This window comes from Hylobates moloch, unplaced genomic scaffold (assembly GCF_009828535.3).
Source record: "Hylobates moloch isolate HMO894 unplaced genomic scaffold, HMol_V3 SCAFFOLD_9, whole genome shotgun sequence".
Taxonomy (NCBI): Eukaryota; Metazoa; Chordata; class Mammalia; order Primates; family Hylobatidae; genus Hylobates; species Hylobates moloch.
In genome coordinates, this window is record NW_026652284.1 from 9,777,559 (window position 1) to 9,805,343 (window position 27,785).

The following is a 27,785-nucleotide window of genomic DNA, read 5'->3' on the forward strand; positions in this document are numbered from 1 at the left end:
TTGAACCATCACACCCAGCTCCACTTTCTGTAACGAATACCTCAGCCCTCGACCTATTTCTCAGACCTTTTTTTTTGAGACAGAGTCTCGCTCTGTCGCCCAGGCTGGAGTGCAATGGTGCGATCTCAGCTCACTGCAACCTTTACCTCCCGGGTTCAAGCAATCCTCCTGCCTCAGCCTCCCAAGTGCTGGGATTACAAGCATGTGCCACCATGCCTGGCTAATTTTTGTATTTTTTGGTAGAGACGGGGTTTCATCATGTTGGTCAGGTTGGTCTCAAACTCCTCACCTCAAGTGATTTACCCACCTCGGCCTCCCAAAGTGCAGGAATTACAGGTATGAGCCACCGCTCCTGGCCTCTGAGACTCTTAAGTGCCTCTGTATTGCACACATGTCACTGGAATAATGTTCTTTAATCCTGGGAAGCAATTGCTTTAAAATGAGGGAACACACAGGTACAAAGCACAGGAAATTCCTGGGACGAATTGTTACTATTTCTTTAGCTCTTATGTGAGGCAATTGTTTAAAACCTCACACCTGCCCTGTGAAGTTGGAACTACTGTCCCCAATTGATAAATGAAGGACATGAAGCTTGGCCAGGTCCTGTGACTTGCTTGGGGTTATCAGGCTGGAGGGAGGGAGCTGGGCTCTGCAGCCACGGTGTGCCCTAGAGTGGGGCTGCTCACCAACCAGCGCCCAGCCTTCTCTCCTGCTGCAGGCTTGGGCTCACCCTGGATGGCCTGCCCTGCCCAGCCCCATGCTGCCCATTAGGGGAATCCGTCAGAGGCCTGCCCTGCTTGGGCTGGAGGACTGTCCAGGTTGACTGGGATGCCCACAGGGAGCAGTGGACAGAGGCAAGAAGTGCCTGTCATTTCCAGATGCCACCCACCGAGCAGATGCAGAGGAAAGTCCTCAGAAGGCTGATTCCTCCAAAAAGCTTTGATCTGGGTTTTGGCCCTTGGCAAGCTTAGGGAACTTGAGGGACGTCCCTGGGAAGGGAAGAGAAGGAGTGGTTTTATGTGCTTTCCTTCCGTTCTGAAAGTAGCACCTGCTTGTGACAAATGCAGAATACAGAAATATAGGCAATAAAAAATAATGAAACAAAACAAAAACCTAGAAATACAGGCAGGGCATGGTGGCTCACACCTGTAATTTCAGCACTTTGAGAGGCTGAGGTGGGATGATTGTTTGAAGCCAGGAGTTTGATACCAGCCTGGGCAACATAGTGAGACCTGGTCTCTACAAAAAATAAAAATTAGCCAGGTGCGCTGATGCAGGCTTGTGGTCCCAGCTACTTGGGAGGCTGAAGTGGGAGGATCACCTGAGCCCAGGAGGTGGAGGTTACAGTGAGCCTTGGTCGTGCCACTGCACTCCAGCCTGGGTGGCAGAGCGAGACCCTGCCTCTCAAAAAACTACAATAAAAACAAACAAACCAAAATTGGGTTTGATGGTTTCACTTCATTGTTAACACAAAGGAAAAACAGTAACACTTGTGTCAGAACTATGCTCCCGTCAATGGCAACAAGGCAGTTCCTGTTCCACTCGCTGAATGAGGTCACGGGGCATTCACTCACTGTAGTCTGACTTTGTGACGCTATTGTTGGTGATAGAATGATAAAGTCGATGGTGGATTTTGCAAGATACTCCTGAGGTACAGGTGCATGGAGCTCCTGATAATGTGTACTGCCTTACATGATCTGTAAATCGTGGGCTATGCATCCTCTACACCCGACTGGAACACGCTTTGCACCTATGCGCACATGTGTTTCGCGGAGAGTGGTGCTCAGCGCTGTGCCAGGCGCTGAATCAAGCTCTGGGGTGCAGCAGTGACCTCGGTGGTCATGCCCCCGCCTCGCCCGGCCACCTCCGCAGGGCAAGCTGAGCAGGGGGCTGGCTGGAGGCCGACGGCGGAGGCCCCTCAACGGAGCGCCACCAGGGGGCGCGCGAGGCAGGGCGGAGCTGTGTACTTTGTCCGCCCGCGCGGCCCGTCGCCCGCGCCGCGGCGGGAAAATCCGACCTGGCCGCGCACCACCGCCCTTTCTCGGCCCTCCTGCGTTTGCCCAGGGTTTGCCCGCAGTGATGGAGGAGGAGGCGGAGACCGAGGAGCAGCAGCGATTCTCTTACCAACAGGTACAGGAAAACGGGGGTCGGGCTCGGCTGGGGCAGGACGGCGTCGAGTTTCCGGACAGAAAAGTATCCCAAAGCCCCCGGCGGCTTCTCATGGGCGCCCCCCGCCCCCGGGCGCCCCCCGCAGCTGCGCACGCGTTGGCTCAACTGCCGCGGGTGGTGCTGGGAGGCGGTTTCCGCGGCAAAGCGGCTGGACCCTGGCCTACGCCGGCTGGGGAGGAAGCGGTTCCAGGGGAGCTGGCGGGCGCCGGGGTCCGTCGGCGAGAGGCCACCTTCTGGCTTTGCGATGAATCCTCGGTTTCCCCTTCTCAGATGGGGTTTTCTTGAGGGTAGAACGTCGGCATTAGAGACACTCCAGGTGACACCCGTAGCGCGGTGGGCGGTTCGGGCCGGAGCTCTGGAACGCTGGCCCTGGAGGCGTCGACCCCTCGTTACTGATGCAGGGACGCGGTGCGGACCAGTCAGGCCCAGAGCTCGTCCTTAGATGTGGGTTCGAATCTCCGCCCCGCCAACTCGTGATCGTACCGACTCGGCCCAAACGCAATTTTCTTCTCTGCAAAATCGTCATAAGAATAACCACCTGTCAGGGTAGCTGCGGGCATCCCATTCGTTCCTTTCATCAGCGCCGGGCATATGGGGCGGCAGAGGCTGAGAACGTTTCCGTAAAGAGGCGAAAAGCAAGACCCGGAGTGGCGACCTTAAAGAGGACGGACTGAAGAAACGCAGGAATGAGCTCCAGACGCGGGAGTTTCCTCTCTATAAAGTTACACTGCAGCAGCTGTCTACCCTGCCCCTTGTATTTTGAGAAGTTCAAACCTTCAGAAAAGTTGCAAGAACATGGTACAGAATGCCCAGATGCGCGTCACCTTGGTTAGCATTTTGCTCTGTTTGCTCCCATGCTTCCCCGCCCTCCCCGCGATTGGAGAATTAATTGCAGATATTTTGGCACTTCGCTTTTACATTTTAATTCTTTAGTACACATCTCCCAAAAACAAGGCATTGGCTGGGCGCGGTGGCTCACGCCTGTAATTCCAGCACTTTGGGAGGCCGAGGTGAGCAGATCACTTGAGGTCAGGAATTCGAGACCAGACTGGCCAACATGGAAACCCCCTCTCAACTAAAAGTACAAAAATTAGCCGAGTGTGGTGGCGGGCCCCTGTAATCCCAGCTACTCGGGACGTTGAGGCAGGGGAATTGCTTGAACCCGGGAGGCGGAGGTTGCGGTGAGCCGAGATCGCACCATTGCACTCCAGCCTGGGCAACAGAGCGAGACTCCGCGAGACTCTATCTCAAAAAAAAAAAAAAAAAAGCCATTCTCCTACTACATCATTTCAATAAATTGTCCCACCCAGGAAGGGAGACAATTCATTTTGATAAAACTGCATTCAATGTGCATCGTCAAGTGCCCCCACTTGTCCTAAAGATGTTTATTTTAACTGTCTTTTTTCCTTCATCCAGGATTCAGTTAAGGATGGTGCATTGCATTTAGTCATCTTTGGTGCTGTCTACCCTGTTTTGGTTTTTTTTTTTTTTTTGAAACCGAGTTTCACTCTTGTGAAACTCCAGGCTGGAGTGCAGTGGCACCATCTGGGCTCACTGCAACCTCCGCCTCCCAGGTTGAGATTCTCCTGGTTCAGCCTCCTGAGCAGCTGGGATTACAGGCACCTGCCACCACGCCCAGCTAATTTTGTATGTTTAGTAGAGACGGAGTTTCACCACGTTGACCAGGCTGGTTTTGAACTCCTGACCTCAAGTGATCTGCCCGCCTTGGCCTCCCAAAGTGCTGGGATTACAGGTGTGAACCACTGTGCCCGGCCTGTTCTTAGTCCCTGGAACAGAGCCTGGCTCTCAATAGACGAACAAATGCTTACTGATGAAATGAAGCTGCAAAGATGGGCTGAGAAATTTGCTCCTCAGCTGTGATTAGCTTGTAGAAGATTTCCCCCCATTCGTGTAACCAACTGTTCTTGGCACTTGGTAGGCAGCAGTGAACAAAATTGACAGGGTCCTGCCCTTGAGTTTAGTGATTTAGCCTCTAAGTGCAGTAATACCCTCAGCCCACCCAGGGGGAGGGGAGGAGGAGGAGGGGGAGGAGGAGGAGGAGGAAGGTCAGAAAAATTCCTGGAGCCAAGAGCATTCAGAAGAATTAATGTCTTGTACCCTGACCCCCACCCATACCTAAAGAAGATGACCTTGAGCCGGGCGGGGTGATGTGGGCCTGTAGTCCCAGCTACTCAGGAGGCTGAGGCAGGAGGTTCACTTGAGCCCAGGAGTTCGAGGCTGTAGTGTGCAGTGATCACACCTGTGATCTTCGTGCCTCCCAGGTTGATGGCTCTTTGGCTTCTACCAGAGGCCTCAGCTTACCTAGTCTTGTGAGGTCTGAAATTCAGGAAGGTAGATTCCTTCATCTGTCTAGCCTCTATCCTGAGGTCCTGGACTTGTGTTTTTGGCAGTTCCTCCTCTTCTTGCCTATGCGTTGAACACTTGCTGGTAGATTTTATACCCTTGTGGGTTCATTTGTCATCATGTGCAGCTCAGCTGTGTCTTCAGCCCCGAGGCAGAGTACCCACAGGTGGGCTCAACAGAACTCTGTCGACACGTGGCCAAGCCGGGACCATTGCTTAGCTTGTCTTGCAATTGAGGCTCATCCTACCCTCTCGGTAATTTTCTGCAAGGGGCAGAGAGATCTTTTTCAGTACTGAAAAGGGTTGCCAAGGAGCAGTGAGGGCCCCGTGGAGGTGGCCTCCCAACCCTCCAAATCGAGAGGGGTGGGTGTGCCCTCTTCAGCCTTTCCCATGTTGTACTTTTGTCCTCTGTGACATGCAGGCCTGGGGCTGCCAGGGGCTTGCAGCAGAGGGATGGGATCCTTCATGTATTTAGTTGATTAACTGCCTTAAGGGCAAAGTTCCCTGCCTGGTTTTTCATTGTTTCCCAAACACCTAGCATATGCCTTTACTCAGTCGGAGCTCTGCAGATAGTTTGGAATAAGTGAGTGAAACCACTCAGGGCCTTGGCTGGCACCAGTCTGACCTGTCTCCCCACTGACTTGCCATCTGATTTCTTATCTTTACCTGACATAAATCATAACCATTAACAAGGAAGTAATGTTTCTACAAGTCACACTCCAGTGGGTCTCATTAACTTATTGTACACTTGAAAAGCCACTCAGCCATTATGGAAAGCACCAAAGGGATTGGGCTGAGCAGACCCTCTCCTTGGCCTTAACTTTTTAAGGCGTGAAAAGCTCTTATTTGCAGCCTTACCCATGAAATATTTCAATTTTTTTCCCCAGAGGCTAAAGGCAGCAGTTCACTATACTGTGGGTTGTCTTTGCGAGGAAGTTGCATTGGACAAAGAGATGCAGTTCAGCAAACAGACCATTGCGGCCATTTCGGAGTTGACTTTCCGACAGTGCGGTATGAAGCTTCGGCCTCCCCAGCCATGTCTGTAAACCCCAAAGGTTGATTTCACCTGGGAGCAGTGCGTGGGTGGGTGGGAGCTGTGGGGAGTCTGACCAGCAGACCAAGAACATTATCATCGTCATGCGTTCTTCATGAAACACTTCTCTTGGCTGCGAGATGTGGATATTTTATGGGAAGAACTATTTTTTTCCTATTACAGTAACACTGGGGCATTAATGCCTTTATTTTATTGTTTTAAACTGCCCTGATGGCTGGAACATTAGACATTAAATTCTTTATTTCAGTGCTTTATAACATTTTTATATCACCCATAGTTTCTTTGACAGCTGAGCTTGTAGCATTGGTATTTGCTTGACTTCAGAGGGGAAATGAAAGGCCTCACAAGCCTTAACTGTAGCAGAAGTTAAAGGATAGTTTCTAGAAACCAGAGGCGTAGTCACAATTAATGGAAGACTTGCCATGAAGGGTGAAGGGCTCTGGGAAGGACAAGGAGATCGTCATGAATAAAAAGCTAAAGGCTCTTACGGAATGGCGGGGCTGCTGGAAATGCCTCCTTTCACCTTTAAGAGGGTTTGTCGTATTAGGTCACTGTACTGGCTATAGAAATCAAGGCTTCACTTTTTCTGCTTCTGAAATTAGATGGGAGGGTGCCTAAAGTGTGTATCTTTTTCCTTCTCTTTCAGAAAATTTTGCCAAAGACCTTGAAATGTTTGCAAGGTGGGTAGAGAACTTGATTATCCGACACTGCGTCTGTGTAGCTCTTTGGGGCCTCTCCATCTGGTGGGTTATTTCAGGAGAGCTTTAGCTATTCAGTTTTCCGTGTGTTTTGTGGAGGCTTGTCTCTAATCATGGTTCTGCAAGAACATGACGCCTGCTTCAATCATGGTGATTCAGACTTACTTGAACATTTTTTGAAGTTTTCCAAGTATTTTTTGTTAAAAGAACCCAAGTTATTCAGTTCCAAGTTAAAAAGGTGTGAATACCATCTCCAGGACCCTGAATGGTGGTGCCTGTGTTAAAAACCATGTCTTCGGGTGGTTTGATTGCTCAGGGTTTGAGAACATGGTGCCTGGGGGTGGCCGCCCCTCTGCGGAGGGAGCTGCAGCGTGTCCGCGGTGGTAATTGCTTGCAGGTGTACACAGAATGGCAGGCAGGGGTTTTCATTTGCCTCATTTGTTCCGAGTAAGACGCACTCCTTGGAAAGTGGGTGACTTGCTTTCAGCTGCTAAAGCCTCAGCTTTTACAGGTGATTTATGCTCAGCTCTTCAATTAGTGCCGCAGGTAATTGAAAACAATTGCACCAAATTGCTTTTATGAAGCAATTTGAATGATGAAGGCCTGAAAGGGCGAAAGCGTTCTAATTTGCTGCCACTTGGATTTGGTGCCAGCCTCTCCCACACCCCTTACTTTTCACCTCGTTCCCGTTAGCTCTTTGTTTTTCGGGTGTGTGTTTTGAATGAATTAAAGCAGTGAGTTCTCGGAGGGCAAGCTCTCAATCTGTCCTATTCCTGTGGATATTCGTCCCTGAAAACCGCTTAGCATCTTCAGCTTGGCTAAAAGGGATAAGATAGTATGAAGGGATACTGATAGTTCATGTGGCTTAGTTCATGTGGCTTAGTCATTGCTGATTCAGGCAGTTGCCCCTTATGTGTGGCCCTCCTCTCCAGTGAAAGATATTAATCACCTTTACTTGTTATTTCTTTGTTAGCTGTGGGAAAAAAAAATGAAAAATTTAAATACTTAAAAATAATAAATATATATATACATATATATTTATATTAGAGACACAGCATCTTTTTTTTTTTTTTTTTTTTTTTGAGACTGAGTCTCGCTGTCTCCCAGGCTGGAGTGCAGTGGCGCTATCTCAGCTCACTGCAGGCTCCGCCCCCAGGGTTCACGCCATTCTCCTGCCTCAGCCTCCTGAGTAGCTGGGACTACAGGTGCCCACCACCATGCCCGGCTAATTTTTTGTACTTTTAGTAGAGATGGGGTTTCACTGTGTTAGCCAGGATGGTCTCGATCTCCTGACCTCGTGATCCGCCCTCCTTGGCCTCCCAAAGTGCTGGGAGTGGCGTGAGCCACCACGCCTGGCCCGACACAGCGTCTTGGTATGTTGCCCAGGCTGGTCTTGAACTCCTGGTCTCAAGCAGTCCTGCCTTGGGCTCCCACAGTGCTGGGATTACAGGTGTGAGCCACCATGCCCAGCCTGAAAATACTTCTGTAAAAATTCTATTAAGAAAATGAAATTAGATCATGGTAACATATTAGGCTTTCAGATATTCTGTGTTTTTAAAAGTACATAAAAGGTTGTTTTTTTTTTTTTTTTTTTTTTTTTTTTTGGAGACAGAGTCTCACTCTGTTGCCCAGGCTGGAGTGCAGTGGTGCAATCTTGGCTCACTGCAATCTCTGCCTCCTGGGTTCAAGTGATTCTCCTGCCTCAGCCTCCCGAGTAGCTGGGATTACAGGCATGCACCACCACACCTGGCTAATTTTTGTATTTTTAGTAGAGATAGGGTTTCACCATGTTGGCCAGGCCGGTCTTGAACTCCTGACCTCAAGTTATCTGCCCGCCTCAGTCTCCCAAAGTGCTAGGATTACAGGTGTGAGCCACCGCACCCACCAAACAGTTGATTTTCTTTTGCTGGGTACTGGCGGGGAAAGGGGTGTGTGCGTGCATGTGTGTGTATATGTGTGTGTGACTTAGACCATAAGCTCCACAAGGAAGGGCGACATCTTTTATGTAAAAGTGTTTGTGGAGGCTGGGCGTGGTGGCTCACACCTGTAATCCTAGCACTTTGGGAGGCCGAGGCGGGTGGATCACCTGAGCTCAGGAGTTCGAGACCAGCCTGGGCAACCCCATCTCCTAAAATACAAAAAAAAAAATTAGTTGGGCGTGGCAGCATGCGCCTGTAATCTCAGCTACTCAAGAGGTTGAGTCAGGAGAATTGTTTGAACCAGGGAGGTGGAGGTTGCAGTGAGCCGAGATCGTGCCCCTGCACTCCAGCCTGGGTGACAGAGTGAGACTCTGTCTCTTAAAAAAAGAAAAAAAACAAACAACAAAAAAGTTTGTGGAAAGGCTGTCTCTGAGAACTGAGTGAGTCCAGAGTCCAGTGATGAGGCTCCAGGAGTCTGGGGTGCAGCCAGAGGCAGGGAAGCACCCCCTTTTCTTAGCACAACCCACAAGTACAGGTTTCATTTGAAGACTCATCTTGTGTGTGAATTCCAGTTTGCTTTCATACAAAAAAGCATTGTTTTATCCCTGAATAAAATTGATATTCCTGGAAGGTCAGCTTTGGTTATCTTGTGGATTCGAGTTGTCCCTGTCACACTTTCTCTACTCCCAAGACTATCATTACCCCAGTTTGAGAAAGATGGACTGTTTCAAGTCAACTATATGTTACATAGTCTCTGTAGGCTGGCCTGGGAACCTAGTGAGTATTTGTAACATTGTTTCATTAGGACAAATTTGTTTTCTTTTTTCTTGTTTCTTTTCTTTCTTTTTTTTTTTTTCTTGAGACAAGATCTCTCTGTTACCCAGGCTGGAGTGCAGTGGCAGGATCATAGCTCACTGCAACCTAGAGCTCCTGGGCTCAAGTGATCCTCCCACCTTGGCCTCCCAGAGTGTTGGTATTACAGGCATGAGCTGAGCCACTGTACCTGGCATCTTTTTTCTTTTTGGTGAGCTTGTTATGAGAAGCTTCTATAAGAATACACATTTAAATTCTTATTTCTTTTTTTTTTTTTTTTTTTTGGAGCAAGAGGGAAACTTGAGAGCAGGGGCTTTTTTTTGTGTTTTGTTCGTTTTGTTTTTTTTTTTGAGATGGAGTCTCGCTCTGTCGCCCAGGCTGGATTGCCATGGCTCGATCTCAGCTCACCGCAACCTCCACCTCCTGGGTTCAAATGATTCTCCTGCCTCAGCCTCCCAAGTAGCTGAGATTACAGGCACCTGCCACTACACCCGGCTAATTTTTGTGTTTTTAGTAAAGACGGGGTTTCACCATGTTGGCCAGGTTGGTCTCAAACTCATGACCTCAGGTGATCCACCCGCCTCGGCCAGCCAAAGTGCTAGGATTACTGTCATGAGCCACTGTGCCTGGCCAGTTTTTTTCTTTTTTTTTTTTGAGACAGAGTCTCTCTCTGTCGCCCAGGCTGGAGAGCAGCCGCTCAATCTCGGCTCACTGCAGCTTCTGCCTTGCGGGTTCAAGCGATTCTCCTGCCTCAGCCTCCCGAGTAGCTGGGACTACAGGCAAATGCCACCACGCCCGCTAATTTTTGTGTTTTTAATAGAGATGGGGTTTCACCATGTTGGCCAGGCTGGTCTCGAGCTCCTGACCTCAGGTGATCCGCCTGCCTCGGCCTCCCAAAGTGCTGGGGTTACAGGTGTGATCCACCATGCCTGGCCAGAGAATACACAATTAAATTCTAAAAATTCACTAGCAGACTTTGGAAAGCAACTGCCAATCTGAATTTTTTTTTTTTTTTTTTTTTTGAGACGGAGTCTCACTCTGTCACCCAGGCTGGAGTACAGTGGTGTGATCTCGGCTCACTGCAGCCTCCGTCTCCTGGGTTCAAGCGATTCTCCTGCCTCAGCCTCCCAAATAGCTGGGATTACAGGTGCCCACCACCATACCCGGCTAATTTTTGTCTTTGTAGTAGAGACAGGGTTTCACTGTGTCGGCCAGTCTGGCCTCGAACTCCTGACCTCAAATGATCCACCCACCTCGGCCTCCCAAAGTCCTGGGATTACAGACATGAGCCGCCACACCTGGCCTGAGTTGTGAATTTCTTTATATAGCTTTGAAATCTCTAGTCTCCTGGTATTGTTAACAATCAAACATTTTGAAGAAGGTAGATATTCTATAGGAAATACATTCTGGAAACTTTTGGGAATCGTCTTTAAAGCCCATGTTACGAAGCGTGTTATACGAAAAATTGCTTTTGATTTTCCCTAGCTAGAGTAATTTTCTGGATTTGGAGGTTTGACTTAGGAGAGTCTGTGATATGCAGTGGCTGGCAGAGGATGCCTTGCCCCTCCATTGAGGGCGTTGGTGCAGAGATAGCAGAGGCCAAGCTGAAGTGGTGGAGAGGACTGAGATCGTTGTTTCCTAAACGCTTTCTTGTAAACAGATAAGTTCACTCTGTAAACAGTTCATTGTGGTTATTCCTTTTACTGTACTTTAAGAAGAATGTAAATACAGACAGCAGCCTGGTTGTGAGGTTGAGACTGGGCCACCTTGTCCATGCACACTTAAAATTCTCCACCGAGAACATCTGTGGTCTGGCCTCATTCTTTGTGGCTGCTCTTATGTCACCTCCGTCTTTTGTCTCCCCTGTTTCCTGGTCCTTGCAGGTTGCTAATTAGAAAATTATCTCTTGAAGTGGGTATTAATCTCATGACAAGCAGATATTGTCAATCATGATGAGATGACACGTGATATTTGTCTATTTAGCAGAATGTGAAGGATTAATTTGGCCAAATTATGGAGAATAATTTCTGTGTTGAATTTATCTTTTAACTCAGCAGTTGTTCAGTGAGGACTCACCATGTGTGCTGGCCAGTTTGCTAGTTATTAAGGATGCAAAGATTCCTATTTATTCCTGCTTACAAAGTACCTGTGTATTTTGTGGGGAAGTTAGAAATGGAAGAAGGGTGTAATCAGAGTAATATATTATTGAATAGAGCTTATTATCTCAAATTACCTTTCCTAGCAAAGATAAAAGGACTAGAATGAGAATTTGAGTCCAACTTGTGAGCAAGAAGCAGACTCCAGTTTAAAGAGTGTTCTTTGTGGCCGGGCACGGTGGCTCACGCCTGTAATCCTAGCACTTTGGGAGGCCAAGACAGCTGGATCCATGAGGTCAGGAGTTCAAGACCAGCCTGGCCAAGATGGTGAAATCCTGTCTCTACTAAAGATACAAAAAAATTAGCGGGGCATGGTGGCGGGCGCCTGTAATCCCAGCTACACAGAAGGCTGAGGCAGAGAATTGCTTGAACCCGGGAGGCGGAGGTTGCAGCGAGCCAAGACCGTGCCACTGCACTCCAGTCTGGGCAACAGAACGAGACTCTGTCTCAAAAAAAAAAAGAAAAGGATGTTCTTGGTTCCACCTGGGTTATTGCGGAGGGAATGCATTAACTACTTGTTAAGGAATGGGGCCTTAGGAGGCGTCTACATATGCTTTTTCCTGTAAGTTAGCCCTTGGAGAACATCAGGATCTTGACCTAAGTAAAGCCATCCTTTGTGGAGGTTCTCTTTGTTCTTCTATTTAATGTCTATTTAAGTGGGTGCACCCTGTATCGTGAGGACCGTTTTCTCTGCACTAGAGTTGTACACTGACCTTCTTGATTTTTCTGTGGCCTTAGCTGTGACCAAGCAAGCCAGGTTTGGAAGGGCTCTAAGCCCCCAGCCTCCTGTCTGTGCTCTTATGCTTCAGGTACCCTTGGCCCTAAGCGGAGGTGGAGAGATGGGCCTCCGCATTCTCCATCTCTTTACTTAATTGGGGTCTTAGGAACTTCACTAATTTTTGTGTCACTTTTGCTTAATGCCCTTTATCTAAAAGGATGGGCTACTTAGAGATCCCTGCTAGTTTGAAGTCTGACCATGAACTTCTGTGTTTCATCAAAATTTTAAATAATACCAAACATTTTGGTGACTTGCTTCTGCCCTTTCTGCAGACATGCGAAAAGAACCACAATTAACACTGAAGATGTGAAGCTCTTAGCCAGGAGGAGTAATTCACTGGTGAGAGATGAATTTCTTTCCTCACTCCCCTTTCCCATTGGAATGCATTATTCCCAATCAATCACTTGAAGCCATGAAGTTATTCCCCAGGGCACCTTGCATTAGAAGCTAGAGGTGGCTGAACCATTCAGACCTGCCTGTAATTTACAGTCTTGCTTTCATTATGATGGATCTTCCTAAGCCAATTTGAAATTTTCTAATCAGCACTCTCTGGATTTTATAATTTGCCTTTTTTTGTAATACCTCAAAACTTTGGTCCCATGTTTCATTTGCAACATGATGTCAGAGACTGGTCACAGGCTAATCTGTAGGGATGGTTTTGTTATTGTGTTCACAATTCTCCGAATGGGCCAGGTATGGAAGGAGTTTCTGTATGGCTGGATATGCAGGAAAACACGTTTTCCATATTTTCAAGTCTAGAAATCATTTTGACCAAGCCTCCGTTGTTCAGGTGAAGACCCAGAGATACTCTGGTCATCCCAGGCTAGTGGCTTTGGCCAGTGGCAGAGCCAGGACACCGGGGAGATTTCCTGACTGAGTGTAATGCTAGACATTAAAGCACTTGATGGCTCTGGTAGAATGTGGGCCCCACAAGAGCAGGGGCTTTTGTCTCTCTGTTCTCTCTCCATCTGTGTTGCCTAGAACACACCTGTGTGCCTGGCACACAGGAGGGGCTCAATAAATAGTTGTTGAGTGAATGAATTTGTATAGCAGTTTACAGGGGCTTTTCCAGATACTATTTTACATGTATTATTTAATGCTCACAACTTTTTTTTTCTTTTTTCAAATTTTGGACATGCAGTCTCTCTATGTTGCCCAGGCTGGTCTTGAACTCCTAGACTCAAGCAGGCCTCCCACCTTGGTTTCCCGATATGCCAGGATTACAGGCATGTGCCACAATTTTTTTTTTTTTTTTTTTTTGACGGGGCTGAGTGCAGTGGCGCAATCATTGCTCACTGCAGTCCCCATCTCCTGGGCTCCAGTGATACTTTCACCTTAGCCTCTCAAGTAGCTGGGACTACAGGTGCATGCCACCACACCCGGCTAATTTTTGTATGTTTTGTAGAGACGAGGTTTCACCATATTGCCTGGGCTTGTCTCAAACTCCTGGGCTCAAACGATCTGCCTGCCCTGGCCTCCCAAAGTGCTGGAATTCCAGGCATGAGCCACTGCACCTGGTCACAACTCTTAATAACACAACTTATTGGCTAGGTGTAGTGGCTCATGCCAATAATCCCAGAACTTTGGGAGGCCAAGGCAGGAGGATTGCTTGAGCCCAGGAGTTTGAGCCCAGCCTGGCCACATAGTGAGACTCTCATATCTACAAAAAATTTTTAAAAAAAGAAAAAAAAAAGTTGAAGCTGCGTTTAATTCTAAGAAATGTAACCCAGGCTTTGGCTTTTCTACCCAAATTATTTGAGTCAGAGGTGGTTGTGGAGGGTTTAGTTTTGTTTGTTTATTTAGGTTTATAAAATGGTTACAGCCAGATATAAATACAGATTTTTTTTTATAGCTAAAATACATCACAGATAAAAGTGAAGAGATTGCTCAGATTAACCTAGAACGAAAAGCACAGAAGAAAAAGAAGTCAGAGGATGGAAGCAAAAATTCAAGGCAGCCAGCAGAGGCTGGAGTGGTGGAAAGTGAGAATTAAAGTCCCTCGCCGCTTGGAGAATGCAGCCTTCTACAGGTAGAGCCACCTAGAAATGCATATGGCTGCAAAGGAAACTCTGAAGGGTTAAATAGAGATTTAAAAAAATAAAAAGGCTGGGCTAGGGGGCTTTTCGTGCTGAATTCTCCACATTGTTAACTGCAAAAGCTAGGTTTAGAGAATGGGAAAGTCTTAAGCAAAATACTCCCAGGTCTCACTCCAGAACATAAAAATGGTGTGTGATTGAATGGTATAGATTAGAAATTACATCTATTGTAATTAAAATTGTGTGAGCAATTAAACATGGTTGACTTTTTCAAGCAAAAATCAGTTCATCTTTTGATGTAATTTTCTAGGCTAAATGAGAATCTCTGAAAGATGAATAAAGCTATATTTATTTAGCTTTTCTGGTTACTAATGTTGTTTTTAAACACATGCTGCCTTTGATCACCAGATAAAAGGGCATATGTTTGGGAATGGCCCTTTTTAATTTTTTTTTTTTTTTTGAGATGGAGTCTTGCTCTGTCACCCAGGCTGGAGTGCAGTGGCACGATCTCAGCTCACTGCAACGTCTGCCTCCTGGGTTCAAGCAATTCTCTGCCTCAGTGTCCCGAGTAGCTGGAATTACTGGCACCTGCCACCATGACTGGCTAATTTTTGTAGTTTTAGTAGAGACAGGGTTTCACCATTTGCCCAGGCTGGTCTTGAACTCCTGACCTCAGGCAATCCTCCTGCCTCGGCCTCCCAAAGTGTTGGGATTACAGGCGTGAGCCACTGCACCTGGCTGTCTGTGACTTTTCTCCATTTTGTAACGAAGCTGTGGTTCTGCTCATGGTAGTTTTCCCTGAGGGGAAATCTGGGGCTGCTAGATCAGAACACTTCGGCGCGTCATCCTGTTTTAGTCTGTGAGAGAAAACGCTCCCAAGGGTGCCAGTCCTACTATCTTCTCATGCCTTTGGATTTCTTAGAGGTCCAGGCATGCCTTTCCCTTTACCCTTCGGCAATATGGTGAAGAGAAGGGGCAAGGGTTTGTGGAGCCCTTTCTGTGTGCCAGGCACCCACTGGGTACGCCATGTATTACCTCACTGATCTCCACAGCTTGATCGGTGTGGATCTGATTCTCCACCTTCTCCCGATGAGCAAATGGAAATTTGATGAGGTTCACCAGCTGCTCAGGGTCACCCAGCCATAGTCAGGAGACAGTGTTCACATTTGGGGCCGCTCACTCTAGAATGGGTGAGAGAAAACGGCATTTGTTTGGAGTAGAATTTATACCATCTGTGCTCAAATATGATCAGCAAAAGACACCCCAAAGCCTGACTCTCAAAGGGAGGCGCTAAGCTATGGCCGTAGCAGGGCACCGAGTTCACACTTCATGGTTTCGGGTCTGCAAATGGCTCAGCACTTGTTCTTATGTTAATTACAATGTCTGTGTGTCATATCAGTGAATGAAAAGTGAATCATAAAACCTTCCATCCTAGTAGGTTCAGCCAAAGGCCCATATGTTAGCAGTTTCATTTTTGGATAAGCACTCTTTGAACTCCTTATTGGCCAGGTGCAGTGGCTTGTGTCTGTAGTCCCAGCAACTTGGAAGGCTGAGGCAAGAGATTCACTTGAGTCTAGGAGTTTGAGACCGGCCTGGGCAGCACAGTGAGACCCCATGTCTAAAAAAAATAAAAACGAAGTTAGGCATGGTGATGCGTGCCTGTAGACCCAATTAGCTACTCAGCAGGCTGAGGCAGACGGTTGCTTGATCCCAGGACTTCAAGGCTTTAGTGAGGTGATTGTGCTACTGCACTGCAGCCTGGGTGACAGAACAAGACCCCAACTCTAAAAATAAAATAAATTCGGGTGGCTGAGGCAGGAGAATCTCTTGAACCCAGGAGGCAGAGGCTGCAGTGAGCCGAGATTGTGCCACTGCACTCCAGCCTGGGTGACAGAGTGAGACTCAGTAGGGCAGGGCAGGGCAGGGCATCAAATCAAGAAGAGTTTAGGGAATAGATACTACAGGCATGCACTACCATGCGCAGCTAATTTTTTAGTTTTTTTGTAGAGATAGGGTCCAGAATGTTGCCCAGGCTGGTCTCAAACTCCTGGGCTGGACTCAAGTGATCCTGCTGCCTCAACCTCCCAAAGTGCTGAGATTATTGGCATGAGTCACTGCACCTGGCCTTTTCTTTTTTCTTTTCTTTTTTGAGATGGGCTCTTGCTCTGTACAGTGGCATGATCACAGCTCACTGCAGCCATGAATTCCTGGGCTCAAGCAATCCTCCTGACAGAGCCTCCCAAGTACCCAAGACTGCAGGTGTGTGTTACCACACCTGGCTGAGTTTTCTTTTCTTTTTGAGACAAGGTCTCACTCTGTCGCCCATGCTGGAGTACAGGGGCTTAATCTTGACTCACTGCAGCCTCTACCTCCCATGCTTAAGTGATCCTCCTACCTCAGCCCCCCAAGTAGCTGGGGCCACAGGTGTGTGCCACCACGTCCAGCTAGTTTTTGTATTTTTTTTTTTTTTTTTTTTTGTAGAAGTGGGGTTTTGTATGTTGCCCAAGCTAGTCTTGAACTCCTGGGCTCAAGTGATCCTCCTGCCTCAGCCTCCCAAAGTGCTGGGATTATAGGCATGAATCACTGCACCCGGCCTTTTTTTTTTCAGATGGGCTCTTGCTATGTCACCCAGGCTGCAGTACAGTGGCATGATCACAGCTCACTGCAGCCATTAATTCCTGGGTTCAAGCAATCCTCCTGCCTCAGCCTCCCAAGTGCTCAAGACTGTAGGTGTGTGTTGCCACACCTGGCTAAATTTTTTCTTTTTTTTTTTTTTGTCATAAAGTGTCACTGTGTCACCCATGCTGTAGTGCAGTGGCACAATCTTGGCTCACTGCAGCCTTGACCTCCCATGCTCAGGTGATCCTCCTACCTCAGCCCCCTAAGTAGCTGGGACCACAGGTATGTGCCTCCACATCCAGCTAATTTCTGTAGAGATGGAGTCTTGCCATGTTGCCCAGGCTGGTCTCGAACTCCTGGGCTCAAGTGAATCTCTCGCCTCAGCCTCCCAAGTAGTCAGGACTACAGGTGTGCATTGCCATGCCTGGCTAAATTTTCTTTTTTTTTTTTTTGGTAGAGATGGGGTCTTGCTATGTTGCCCAGTCTGGTCTTGAACTCCTGGGCTTAAGTGATCCTCTTGTCTCCACCTCCTAAAGTTTGTCACCTTCTTGAAACAGTCATTATCAGTTCTCATGAATCCTTCCCCAATTTGCAGCACATTCCCCTTTGCACACTTCTTATCGCACTGAAAAATGTCCTTGTCTTTCATTTGTGTCTGTGTATCCTATTTCTTTTAGGCTGCGACACCTCTGTCAGGGTGTGGGTGGCGTGGGTCCCTTGTGGTATTGGAAGTTCCATACTGGAATGTTTAATGAGCTCATCGAATAAAATTGGCACACTAGACTAATGATATAGGAAGCTGGTGAGGCCGGGTGTGGTGGTCTCACGCCTGTAATCCCAGCACTTTGGGAGGCTGAGATGGGTTGGATCACTTGAGTTCAGAAGTTTGAGACCAGCCTGGCCAACATGGTGAAATCTCTACTAAAAATACAAAAATTAGCTGGGCGTGGTGGCTCGTACCTGTAATCCCAGCTACTCGGGAGGCTGAGACAGGAGAATCCCTTGAACCTGGGAGGCAGAGATTGCAGTGAGCCGAAGTTGTGCCACTGCACTCCAGCCTGGGTGACAGAGCAAGACTCCGTCTCAAAAACAAAAAGAAGATGGCTGAACTGCTGTGAATGTCTCGTCTGCAAATATAACTCAAAATTTTTAGTGTCATTTGTGGGAATTATTTTGGTACAGAAATAAAAGATGGGCCAGGCGCGGTGGCTCACGCCTGTAATCCCAGCACTTTGGGAGGCCGAGGCGGGCAGATCACGAGGTCAGGAGATCGAGACCATCCTGGCTAACACAGTGAAAAATACTAAAAATACAAAAAAATACAAAATACTAAAAATACAAAAATACTAAAAATACAAAAAAATCAGCTGGGCGTGGTGGCGGGCGCCTGTAGTCCCAGCTACTCAGGAGGCTGAGGCAGGAGAATGGCATGAACCCAGGAGGCGGAGGTTGCAGTGAGCTGAGATCGAGCCACTGCACTCCAGCCTGGGTGACAGAGCGAGACTCCATCTCAAACAAAACAAAAAAACAAAACAAAAGAAATAAAAGATGAAGCAACATACGATGTATAAGCCTCTGGCCAGCAGGCCATGCTGATCTTACCTAGGATTTTAACATACGCAAAAAGACTGTGACAAATTCAAGATTGAGATTTCCCTGCTGAAGGTGTAAACCAGGACTTTGGAAAACTGAAAACAAATATGTTCACTTCTAGAAAGTGCCGTCAGTTTTGGGTTGCGTTACTTCAATTTATAGCCTTGCCTTGGATGCTGGTCGTCTATAGCAGGTTTGGGTGGATGTTTCAGATTCTACTCAGTGTCCAGTTGGGCAAAGGGGTCTGTGCATTTGTCTGTGTGATTCAGCAATGAGGGCCTGTGAGGAAGAACCAGCAGGTGGCACAGAGAGGGACTCCATGGTCTGCACTCTTCAGCAGTGGTGCCAGCCTCAGGAGGAGAGAGAGCCCTGGGAGCTGGCCAAGGGCAGGGCCGGGCACTGCTTCCCAAACTGACTGCCCTGCAGTAACAGCACGTCTCACACCCGACACAATGCGAATCATTATTTATCCTTACTACGGGTGATGCACACTAATTTTAATTTCATTCGAAAGGAAAGTACTGGCCTATGACCCACAAGTGGGTGGTCAGGAGCAGTTTAGAAAACATTGGACCAGGCCGGGCGCGGTGGCTCACGCTTGTAATCCCAGCACTTTGGGAGGCCAAGGCGGGCAGATCACGAGGTCAGGAGATCGAGACCAGCCTGGCTAACATGGTGAAACTCTGTCTCTACTAAAAATACAAAAAATTAGCTGGGCATGGTGGCCAGCGCCTGTAGTCCCAGGTACTCGGGAGGCTGAGGCAGGAGAATCGCTTGAACCCGGGAGGCAGAGATTGCCGTGAGCCAAGATCACGCCACTGTACTCCAGCGTGGGTGACAGAGCGAGACTCCATCCAAAAACAAAAAGAAAACACTGGTCCAGGCTGGGGGCGGTGGCTGACACCTGTAATCCCAGCACTTTGGGAGGCCGAGGCGGGTGGATCACCTGAGGTTGGGAGTTCGAGACCAGCATGACCAACATGGAGAAACTCCATCTCTACTAAAAATACAAAATTAGCCAGGCATGGTGGCACATGCCTGTACTCCCAGCTACTTGGGAGGCTAAGGCAGGAGAATCACTTGAACCCGGGAGGCAGAGGTTGCGGTGAGCCGAGATCACACCATTGCACTCCAGCCTGGGCAACAAAAGCGATACTCCATCTCAAAAAAAAGAAAACACTGGACCATCAAGAGTTCGAGACCAGCCTGGCCAACATGGTGAAACCCCATCCCTACTAAAAATACAAAAATTAGCCAGGCATGGTGGCGGGTGCCTGTAATCCCAGCTACTCGGGAGGCTGAGGCAGGAGAATCACTTGAACACAGGAGGCGGAGGTTGCAGTGAGTTGAGCGCGCCATTGCACCCCAGCCTGGGTGGGCCAGAGCCCGGCTGCCCCGGGGCCAGCAGTGCCTGGGTGCTTGTTGGAAATGCAGCTCTCAACTCCTCCCTGCCCCAGTGCATCAGGACCTGCCTACAAAGCGATCCGTCTGCACTTCAGTTTGAGAAGGCCTGGCCTAGAGGACGGTGGGTCTGGCTTGCTGGGCTGAGAGGCAGTACTGGGAACGATTCTTGGGGCCTCCTTGCCGACAATTGGGTGAAACCAGCAGATACGATTGTAGCATCTCTGAGCCCCCATTGCCTCCTTGTTTCTCTGCCCGTAGTAGAAGAATGTCTCTGAAATTACTGGATGAGTTTCAATCATACTTTCACATGGGCACAATTTCACATTCAAGCTCCTTATCCTAGGCTAATTTTATATTATGTTAAATCACTTGTTTTTGTTCTCACGGCTTCCTGCCTGCTATAGGCATAATTACGAGGAAGCAGAACTTCTCCAGAAGCAAGCGCACATGCGTTCCAAAATAAGAGCAAATTCGCTCTAAACACAGGAAAAGACCTGAAGCTTTAATTAAGGAGTTAGATCCAACCCCAAAGCGCTTTTGTGGGCACTGATTGCTCCAGCTTCTGCGTCACTGTGTGAGGGAAGAGGATCCAGGCGTTAGACATGTATAGACACAAAAAACAGCTGGAGATTGGGCTTAAAATACCCACCAAGCTCCAGAGAAGAGACCCAAGTCCCCAAAACATTGATTTCAGGGCTGCCAGGAAGGAAGAGCAGCAGCAGGGTGGGAGAGAAGTTCCAGTCAGCCCACAAGATGCCATTGCCCCCCGGCCTCCTGCTGCTGCTGCTCTCCGGGGTCACGGCCACCGCTGCCCTGTCCCTGGAGGGCGGCCCCACCGGCCCAGACAGCGAGGTGAGTACAGCCCCGACGTGGCCACATGCTAGCCTACTCTCTGTCTTTTGTTGGCTTTTTGGCCTGCATGGTGAGTGTGTGTGTGTGCACGTGTGTTGCAGTTCACAGCTTGGACAGGACACAGGGCTGAACTTTGTAGTGTTCTTGGCTGGCCCGAGGTACTGGGATGCCGTATTCAGACCACTGATCCTCAGTTACACATCCCAACACATGAAGCCTGCAGGAAACCTGTGCAGCTCAAGCAGGGCCCTCCGTCGGGTGTCTGGAAAGGGGAAGCGAGTGTAGCTGTCCACTGCAGGGCAGGCGTGGAGCTGTGACAGCCTTTCCAGAGCCTTCAGTTATACATAGCACAGGCTCCCACTGGCTCAGAGTAATTGGCATCATTACATTTTCCGTTGTGAGAATTTGTAACTTCGTGAGGTGATTGTTCTTTTTTCCATTTTGAGAAAGTTCCAAGAAAGAGTATATAAAGTTGAGCATTAAAAATGGATTTTTCTCTAAAATTATCAGATGTTTCAGGCAGGCCATTTATCAGCAGATTACTCCCAGAAGCTTTCTAAGGAATTTGAAAAACCAGAATGTAACGTTTCAGTCCCATCGTCTCAGAAAGCAACTTGTGAACATCCAGGAATGTGGCCAAAGGTGGGAGAATGAGTAAATTAGCCTGATACAACTCGGGACTTCTCAGCTGCCAGTCACTGGGGGGGAAATGGCAGATTTCCTGACCTCTCCTAATTAAGGACCTTAGCAAAGAGTATGGAGCAAAACCACCAGGTTTTTTCCCTTGACTTAAAATGACCAACTTTTCCTTTTCTCTAATTAGAGCAATTTCTTTAAGGTATTCTCTTCACTTTCTCATCCTCGTCCTTTAAATGGAAGTGAGGCTTATTGCTATGGAGCATCTTTTCATTTTAATATTTTCTTTCTCTCTTCTCCAGGGTAGTCTTTTAGATCATCTTTTTTTTTTTTTTTTTTTTTTTTAAGTAAGGAGGAGATTGCATATCTTTGAATGCTTGCTGCCTGAGCCAGATTGCTGAGTTTTCTTTCCTTTGCCATCTGCTTCTCTTTAAAAGCATATGCAGGAAGCGGCAGGAATAAGGAAAAGCAGCCTCCTGACTTTCCTCGCTTGGTGGTTTGAGTGGACCTCCCAGGCCAGTGCCGGGCCCCTCATAGGAGAGGAAGCCCGGGAGGTGGCCAGGCGACAGGAAGGCACAGCCCCCCAGCAATCCGCGCGCCGGGACAGAACGCCCTGCAGGAACTTCTTCTGGAAGACCTTCTCCTCCTGCAAATAAAACCTCACCCATGATTACTCACGCAAGTGTAATGACAGACCTGAATAAAATGTATTAAGCAGCAGTGATCTTTCCTCTCCTCCTTCCCAAGTCATTTGAAAAGTGTTTGTTATTTAAATTCCAATAATGCCCAATACTGACGTGTCTCGAGTAATTTGGAACCCAAAGTGAACATCTTTGACAAAGATTTTTTTGTGGTTTGACTGGACTGTGCTGAGTGCGGGCACTGGGCTTTCCTTCTGACGTTCATTATGGTGCTGGGAAGCTCTGTCTTTGATTTAAAATAAAATAGCTAAAGGCTACATAATTAAGAATTCAGAATAACATCTTATTTCAGCTTATGAATTGATATGAATTGTCTAATTTAAAAAATATTTCCCTCACATTAAAAGCAAATTTTTAACATCAGGCTCGAAGAGCAAAATGATTATTCCTCATGTTTTAGCTGAAATTAATTTTAAAACTTATTAAACAGAAAACATGCTGACATGCCTATGAAACTTAACTCAAACTTGCTGTTACGTACCAGTTTTAATTAGTAGCTTAATGGGTTGCAATCTTTTCATGGATTATAGCTTCAGATTTGCTTTGGGAGGAATGAAGTCTACCCACAGAATTTTTTTTTTTGAGACAGAGTCTAGCCGTCACCCAGGCTGGAGTGCTATGGTGCAGTCTCAGCTCACTGCAACTTCCGCCTCCCAGGTTCATGTGATTCTCCTGCCTCAGCCTCCTGAGTAGCTGGGACTACAGCATGTGCCTCCATGCCTGGCTAAATTTTTTTTTTTTTTTGAGATGGTGTTTCGCTTTTGTCGCCCAGGCTGGAGTGCTATGGCACGGTCTCAGCTCACTGCAACTTCCACCTCCGAGGTTCAAGTGACTCTCCTGCCTCAGCCTCCCAAGTAGCTGGGACTACAGGCACACACCACTACACCTGGCTAATTTTTGTATTTTTAGTAGAGACGGGTTTTCTCCATGTTGGTCAGGCTGGTCTCGAACTCCTGACTTCAGGTGATCCACCTGCCTTGACCTCAGAAAGTGCTGGGATTACCAGCGTGAGCCACTGCGCCCGGCCATGAAGGTTTTTAGATGCTAAACTTTATTGGGAAAACCAGCAAAGGCTGGCTGGAGGACACGAGAATATTCTCTTCTCTGGACACCAGGGGAGCGGACCCCCTGAGGATGGCTGCTGACCATTCCATTGTTTTCTGCCGAGCTGAGCTCATATTCATAATTACTAGCTGAATAAAGTATAATGTGATGGAAGAGACAATAGTATCCACGTTTCCAAACACAGCAGCTTTGGGAGACCAGGAATTGGGTCAGTGCACTGGTGGAAGATGCCTGCCTGAAAGGCCAGCTAACCTTCCAGAACTTTGTTGTTTTTTTTTTTAAGATTTTTCTAGAAAGAAGCCATGCTTATTGTTTTTCAGTTTTTAAATTGGGGTCAGCAGGGCGCGGTGGCTCATGCCTGTAATCCCAGCACTGTGGGAGGTCGAGGCAGGCAGATCGCTTGAGGCCAGGAGTTCGAGACCAGCCTGGCCAACATAATGAAACCCCGTCTTGACTAAAAATACAAAAATTACCCCGGTGTGATGGTGCACGCCTGTAATCCCAGCTACTTGGGAGGCTGAGGCACGAGAATCACTTGAGCCTGGGAGGCGGAGGTTGTAGTGAGCTGAGGTCATGCCACTGTACTCCAGCCTGGGTGACAGAACGAGACTCTGTCTCAAAAATAATAGTAAAATAAGATAAAATAGGGGCTGGGCATGGTGGCTCACACCTGTAATCCCAGCACCTTGGGAGGCCGAGGTGGGTGGATCACCTGAGGTCAGGTGTTCAAGACCAGCCTGATCAATGTGGTGAAACTCTGTCTCTACTAAAAACACAAAAAATTAGCCAGGCGTGGTGGCACATACCTGTAATCCCAGCTACTTGGGAGGCTGAGGCAGGAGAATCGCCTTAACCCGGGAGGCAGAGGTTGCAGTGAGCCAAGATGTGCCACTGCACTCCAGCCTGGGTGACAGAGTGAGACTCTGTCTCAAAAAATAAAATAAATTGGGGTCATCCATACAGACTTTAGGGATTTTACCTTTTAACTAAGTAGTTATCTGTAGGATAATGAGGCTCTACTAGTGCTACTGCCAGGAAATTCAAGTCTAAGCCTACCTTAGTTCAGGGGACTTAATACAACATTAACTGGCGTCAACTGCATGTTAGACCAGATGAATATGCTTGTGATTAATAAATCAGGGTAAAATGGTAATTTCCCACCACCTGGTTTTTGGTGGACTTTTCTGTAGTTCAGTAGAGTCAGGTGTGTAGATGTGGGTAATCAGGCCCTGGGCAACTTCAAGTTCATTCTCTTGTTATTTTGTCCAGGATTCGGCACCAGAACAGCTCCTTAACTGCTGAGGAGGAATGAAGGATGACAGGCACTCAGTTTTCCTATTTCAGGGCTGACAGCAAAGGATTCCCGGCTTTAGGAAACTCACACTGGGAAGCTCAGGGGAGATAGCTTGATTTAAGCAGCACCTGTTGAAGGCGCAGCCCATCTTTTTTTTTTTTTTTTTTGAGACAGAGTCTCCCTCTGTCGCCCAGGCTGGAGTGCAGTGGAGTGATCTCGGCTCACTGTAAGCTCCACCTCCCGGGCTCACGTCATTCTTCTGTCTCAGCATCCCGAGTAGCTGGGACTACAGGCGCCCGCCACCATGCCCAGCTAATTTTTTCTATTTTTTTGTAGAGACGGGGTTTCACCGTGTTAGCCAGGATGGTCTCGATCTCCTGAGCTTGTGATCCACCCACCTCAGCCTCCCAAAGTGCTGGGATTACAGGTATGAGCCACCGCGCCTGGCCAGGGGCAGCCCATCTTAAAAACGGTAGCGTCTTCCGTAGAGAGATAGGTTTCATTTGGAATGTATTAGGCCGTTCTTGTGCTGCTATACATACCTGGCCAGGCGCGGTGGCTCACGCGTGTAAACCCAGCGCTTTGGGAGGCCGAAGCAGGCGGATCACAAGGTCGGGATTTCCAGACCAGCCTGACCAAAATGGTGAAACCCCGTCTCTACTTAAAAAAAAAAAAAAAAAAAGCATGGCACCAGGCATCGGCTCAGTTTCTGGTGAGGCCTCAGGAAGCTGCCAATCATTACAAAAAGCCAAGTAGGACCCAGCGTATCACACAGTGAGAGCAACAGGGAGACTTGGGCTGAGTAAGGGGATGCCACACACATTTTTTTTTTTTTTTTTTTTAGTGGGAGTTTTGCTGTTGTTGCCCAGGCTGGAGTGCAATGGCGATCTCGGCTCACTGCAACCTCCACCTCCTGGGTTCAAGCAATTCTCCTGCCTCAGCCTCTTGAGTAGCTGGGATTACAGCTACAGGCATGAGCCACCGTGGTACCTACCACCCCTGGGCTATTTGTAACTTCTTATAATGCTAGTAAAAATAGTAATTTCTCTTTCCCATTTTGCATTTGTAATTAAAAAAACGTATTTGTCTTATTAAAATAGTCTGGAGGAAAAGCTACAATTTTGGGGGTGATCTTTTTTTTTGAGACTGAGTCTCGCTTGTCGCCCAGGCTGGAGTGCAGTGGTGTAATCTCGGCTCACTGCAAGCTCCGCCTCCCGGGTTCACGCCATTCTCCTGCCTCAGCCTCCCGAGTAGCTGGGACTACAGGCGCCCGCCACCAAGCCCGGCTAAGTAAGTTTTTTGTATTTTTAGTAGAGACGGGGTTTCACCATTTTATCTCGGATGGTCTCGATCTCCTGACCCCGTGATCCACCCGTCTCAGCCTCCCAAAGTGCTGGGATTACAGGCATGAGCCACTGTGCCCAGCCTGGGGGTGACAATTCTTATAACATGACACTGAAAAATACAGCCGGGTGCGGTGGCTCATGCCTGTAATGCCAGGACTTTGGGAGGCCGAGGACGGTGGATCACGTGAGGTCAGAAGTTTGAGACCAGCCAGGCCAACATGGAGAAACCCCATCCCTACTAAAAATACAAAAATTAGCTGGGGGTGGTGGCACACCCCCGTAATCCCAGCTATTTGGGAGGTTGAGGCAGGAGAATCCCTTGAACCTGGGAGGTGGAGGTTGCAGTGAGCTGAGATAGAGCCACTGAACTCCAGCCTGGGTGACAGAGCAAGATTGTCCCCCCCAAAAAAAAAAAAAAAGAGCGAAGAAAATCCACTATCTATGCATTAACCTGTTCATTTCCTTGTAACCTTGTAATTGCACGAGTGTTGTCTGATATCATTTGAGCAAGTTGCCAACTCTAAGGTTCTGCAACCTGAAAATGCAGTGCAGCTCCTGGGGAGGGCGTCTGTCCCTCTGGCTGGAGGCTCTCACACAGAATGGAGGCCCTCACTGTCAGAGCTATTGGGAGGACTCAGGCAGTGGATGGGGGTTCAGACTAGATCATGTCCAAGGTCCTTAAAAACCACAAGGTGTATAAGATGCAGCCAAAATGATTTAAGGCAAAACTCCACAAACAAAATGGACAAAAACCCTCAAGGTGAAAAAGAAAAAAAAAAAAGCTTGAACAGGTAATTAGGAAATTAAACCACTAAATAATCTGGTTATTAAAGATACATTAATAATTCTTGTAATTGATGCAGGTTTTCTTTTTTCTACAGACTACTATTATTTTATTCTTGTCTCTCTGGAAAATGAAAAATCCATTAGTTTTTCTCTTTTGCTTTTACCCAGAAATTAAAGGTTGGTAAGTGGTAATTAGCATAGCTCCTGTCAAAGCCAATTGCCTCATGAGGACCGACATTTGACTTAAGTTGAAAGAATGGAATATGGCTAATGTAAAGTTCATTAGTTCCCGCTGCTTTCTTTGACATTCTTTTCTCCTACCACGAGAACAGGCATGCCCTGCTCTCTCTTGCTCCTATTTTTAGATGTGTTGCTGTGCTCCTATGTGTCTATTCTACAAGGCTGGTGGCACAGTGGTTATAGGGAAGGCAAATGGTAATGGGACAATGTTTGTGACCACATTCATTACACATCTGGGATAGAGTTCGCAGATTAAGGTCTTTGCCCTACTCACTCTTTGATAGAGGACTCCAGCACCCCATCTGTTTGCCCCTGAGAAACGAAAGAGAACCAATCTCCACTGTCTACTATATGTTAGGTACTAGGATTTTTCTCATGATAGCACTTCATTCCTTTCTTGGGGGGGATTGGATTATTTATTTTGAGACATGGCCTCACTCTGCCACCCAGGGTGGAGTGCAGTGGCATGATCACAGCTCACTGCAGCCTCGAATTCCTGGGCTCAAGTGATCCTTCTGCCTTAGCCTCCTGAGTATCTAGGATTACAGGCATGTGCCACTACACCTGGCTAATTTTTATGTTTTAAATTTTTGTAGACGTGGGGTCTTGCTATGTTCCCCAGGTCGGTCAGTCATGTGGTACTTCATTTAGGCCAGGCGTGGTGGCTCACCACCTATAATCCCAGCACTTGGGAGGCCAAGGCAGGTGGATCACTTGAGGTCAGGAGTTTGAGACCAGCCTAGCCAACGTGGTGAAACCCTGTGTCTACTAAAAATACAAAAAAAACTTAGCTGGGTGTGGTGTCAGGCATCTGTAATCCCAGCTACTCTGGAGGCTGAGGCAAGAGAATCGCTTGAACCTGGGAGATAGAGGTTGCAGTAAGCAGAGATTGGGCCACTACACTCCAGCCTGGGTAACACAGCGAGGCCTCAAACAAAACAAAACAAAGCAAAACAAATATAGTACTTCATTTAACCCTTTCAAGCTTGGAGCCTTAGACTACCTGACAGGTTAGACTCAAGCCGGTTTGTCTCACTCCCACATCCACAGGACATTTTCCATTATCCACCCAGTTCAGCCGCTGGGTGGGCTTGCTTCAAGTACAGAATACCAACGCCAGCGCCCAGACGAGTCAACGAATGCTCTGTGTGTTTGGCAGAAATATTCTGGCTGGGTGTGGTGGCTCATGCCTGTAATCTCACCTCTGGGAAGCTGATGTGGGAGGACTGCTTGAGGCCTGGAGTTTGAGACCAGCCTGGGAAC

The 27,785-nt window shown here is 47.9% G+C and overlaps 3 protein-coding genes across 7 annotated transcripts in view; 2 read left to right on the plus strand and 1 right to left on the minus strand.

Moving 5' to 3' along the window:
- Positions 1-1,917: 1,917 nt before the first annotated feature.
- CENPS (centromere protein S) lies at positions 1,918-14,341 on the plus strand. Of its 5 annotated transcripts, none has more exons than XM_032758884.2 (5): positions 1,918-2,130; positions 5,420-5,543; positions 6,233-6,266; positions 12,223-12,289; positions 13,803-14,341. In XM_032758884.2, exons 1-5 carry the CDS (start codon positions 2,080-2,082, stop codon positions 13,941-13,943), a joined length of 417 nt encoding a protein of 138 aa, XP_032614775.1. In that variant the 5' UTR covers positions 1,918-2,079; the 3' UTR covers positions 13,944-14,341. The 5 variants fall into 5 exon arrangements, with proteins under 5 accessions (XP_032614775.1, XP_058299742.1, XP_058299741.1 ...); XM_058443759.1 differs by lacking the exon at positions 1,918-2,130 and adding an exon at positions 2,314-2,967; XM_058443758.1 differs by lacking the exon at positions 1,918-2,130 and adding an exon at positions 2,319-2,997.
- Position 14,342: 1 nt separating this feature from the next.
- Positions 14,343-27,785, minus strand: part of DFFA (DNA fragmentation factor subunit alpha) — a 28,236-nt gene continuing 14,793 nt past the window's right edge. The window contains exon 6 of the mRNA XM_058443750.1: positions 14,343-15,167. Coding sequence (XP_058299733.1) covers positions 15,147-15,167 — 21 coding nt within the window. The 3' untranslated portion in view covers positions 14,343-15,146. The remainder of the gene's footprint in view (positions 15,168-27,785) is intronic.
- On the plus strand, positions 20,205-22,436 carry CORT (cortistatin). The gene is given in 3 exon segments (XM_032758886.2): positions 20,205-20,216; positions 20,218-20,454; positions 21,528-22,436. Coding segments are annotated over 3 exon segments (468 nt in total). The 3' UTR covers positions 21,747-22,436.

Coding starts and splice junctions, on each gene's coding strand:
- CENPS (XM_058443756.1), top strand. CDS start 2,856: ATGAGCTCCAGACGCGGGAGTTTCCTCTCTATAAAGTTACACTGCAGC. Junction 5,544..12,222: donor GTTGACTTTCCGACAGTGCG/GTATGAAGCTTC, acceptor CCCTTTCTGCAG/ACATGCGAAAAGAACCACAA. Junction 12,290..13,802: donor CCAGGAGGAGTAATTCACTG/GTGAGAGATGAA, acceptor TTTTTTTTATAG/CTAAAATACATCACAGATAA.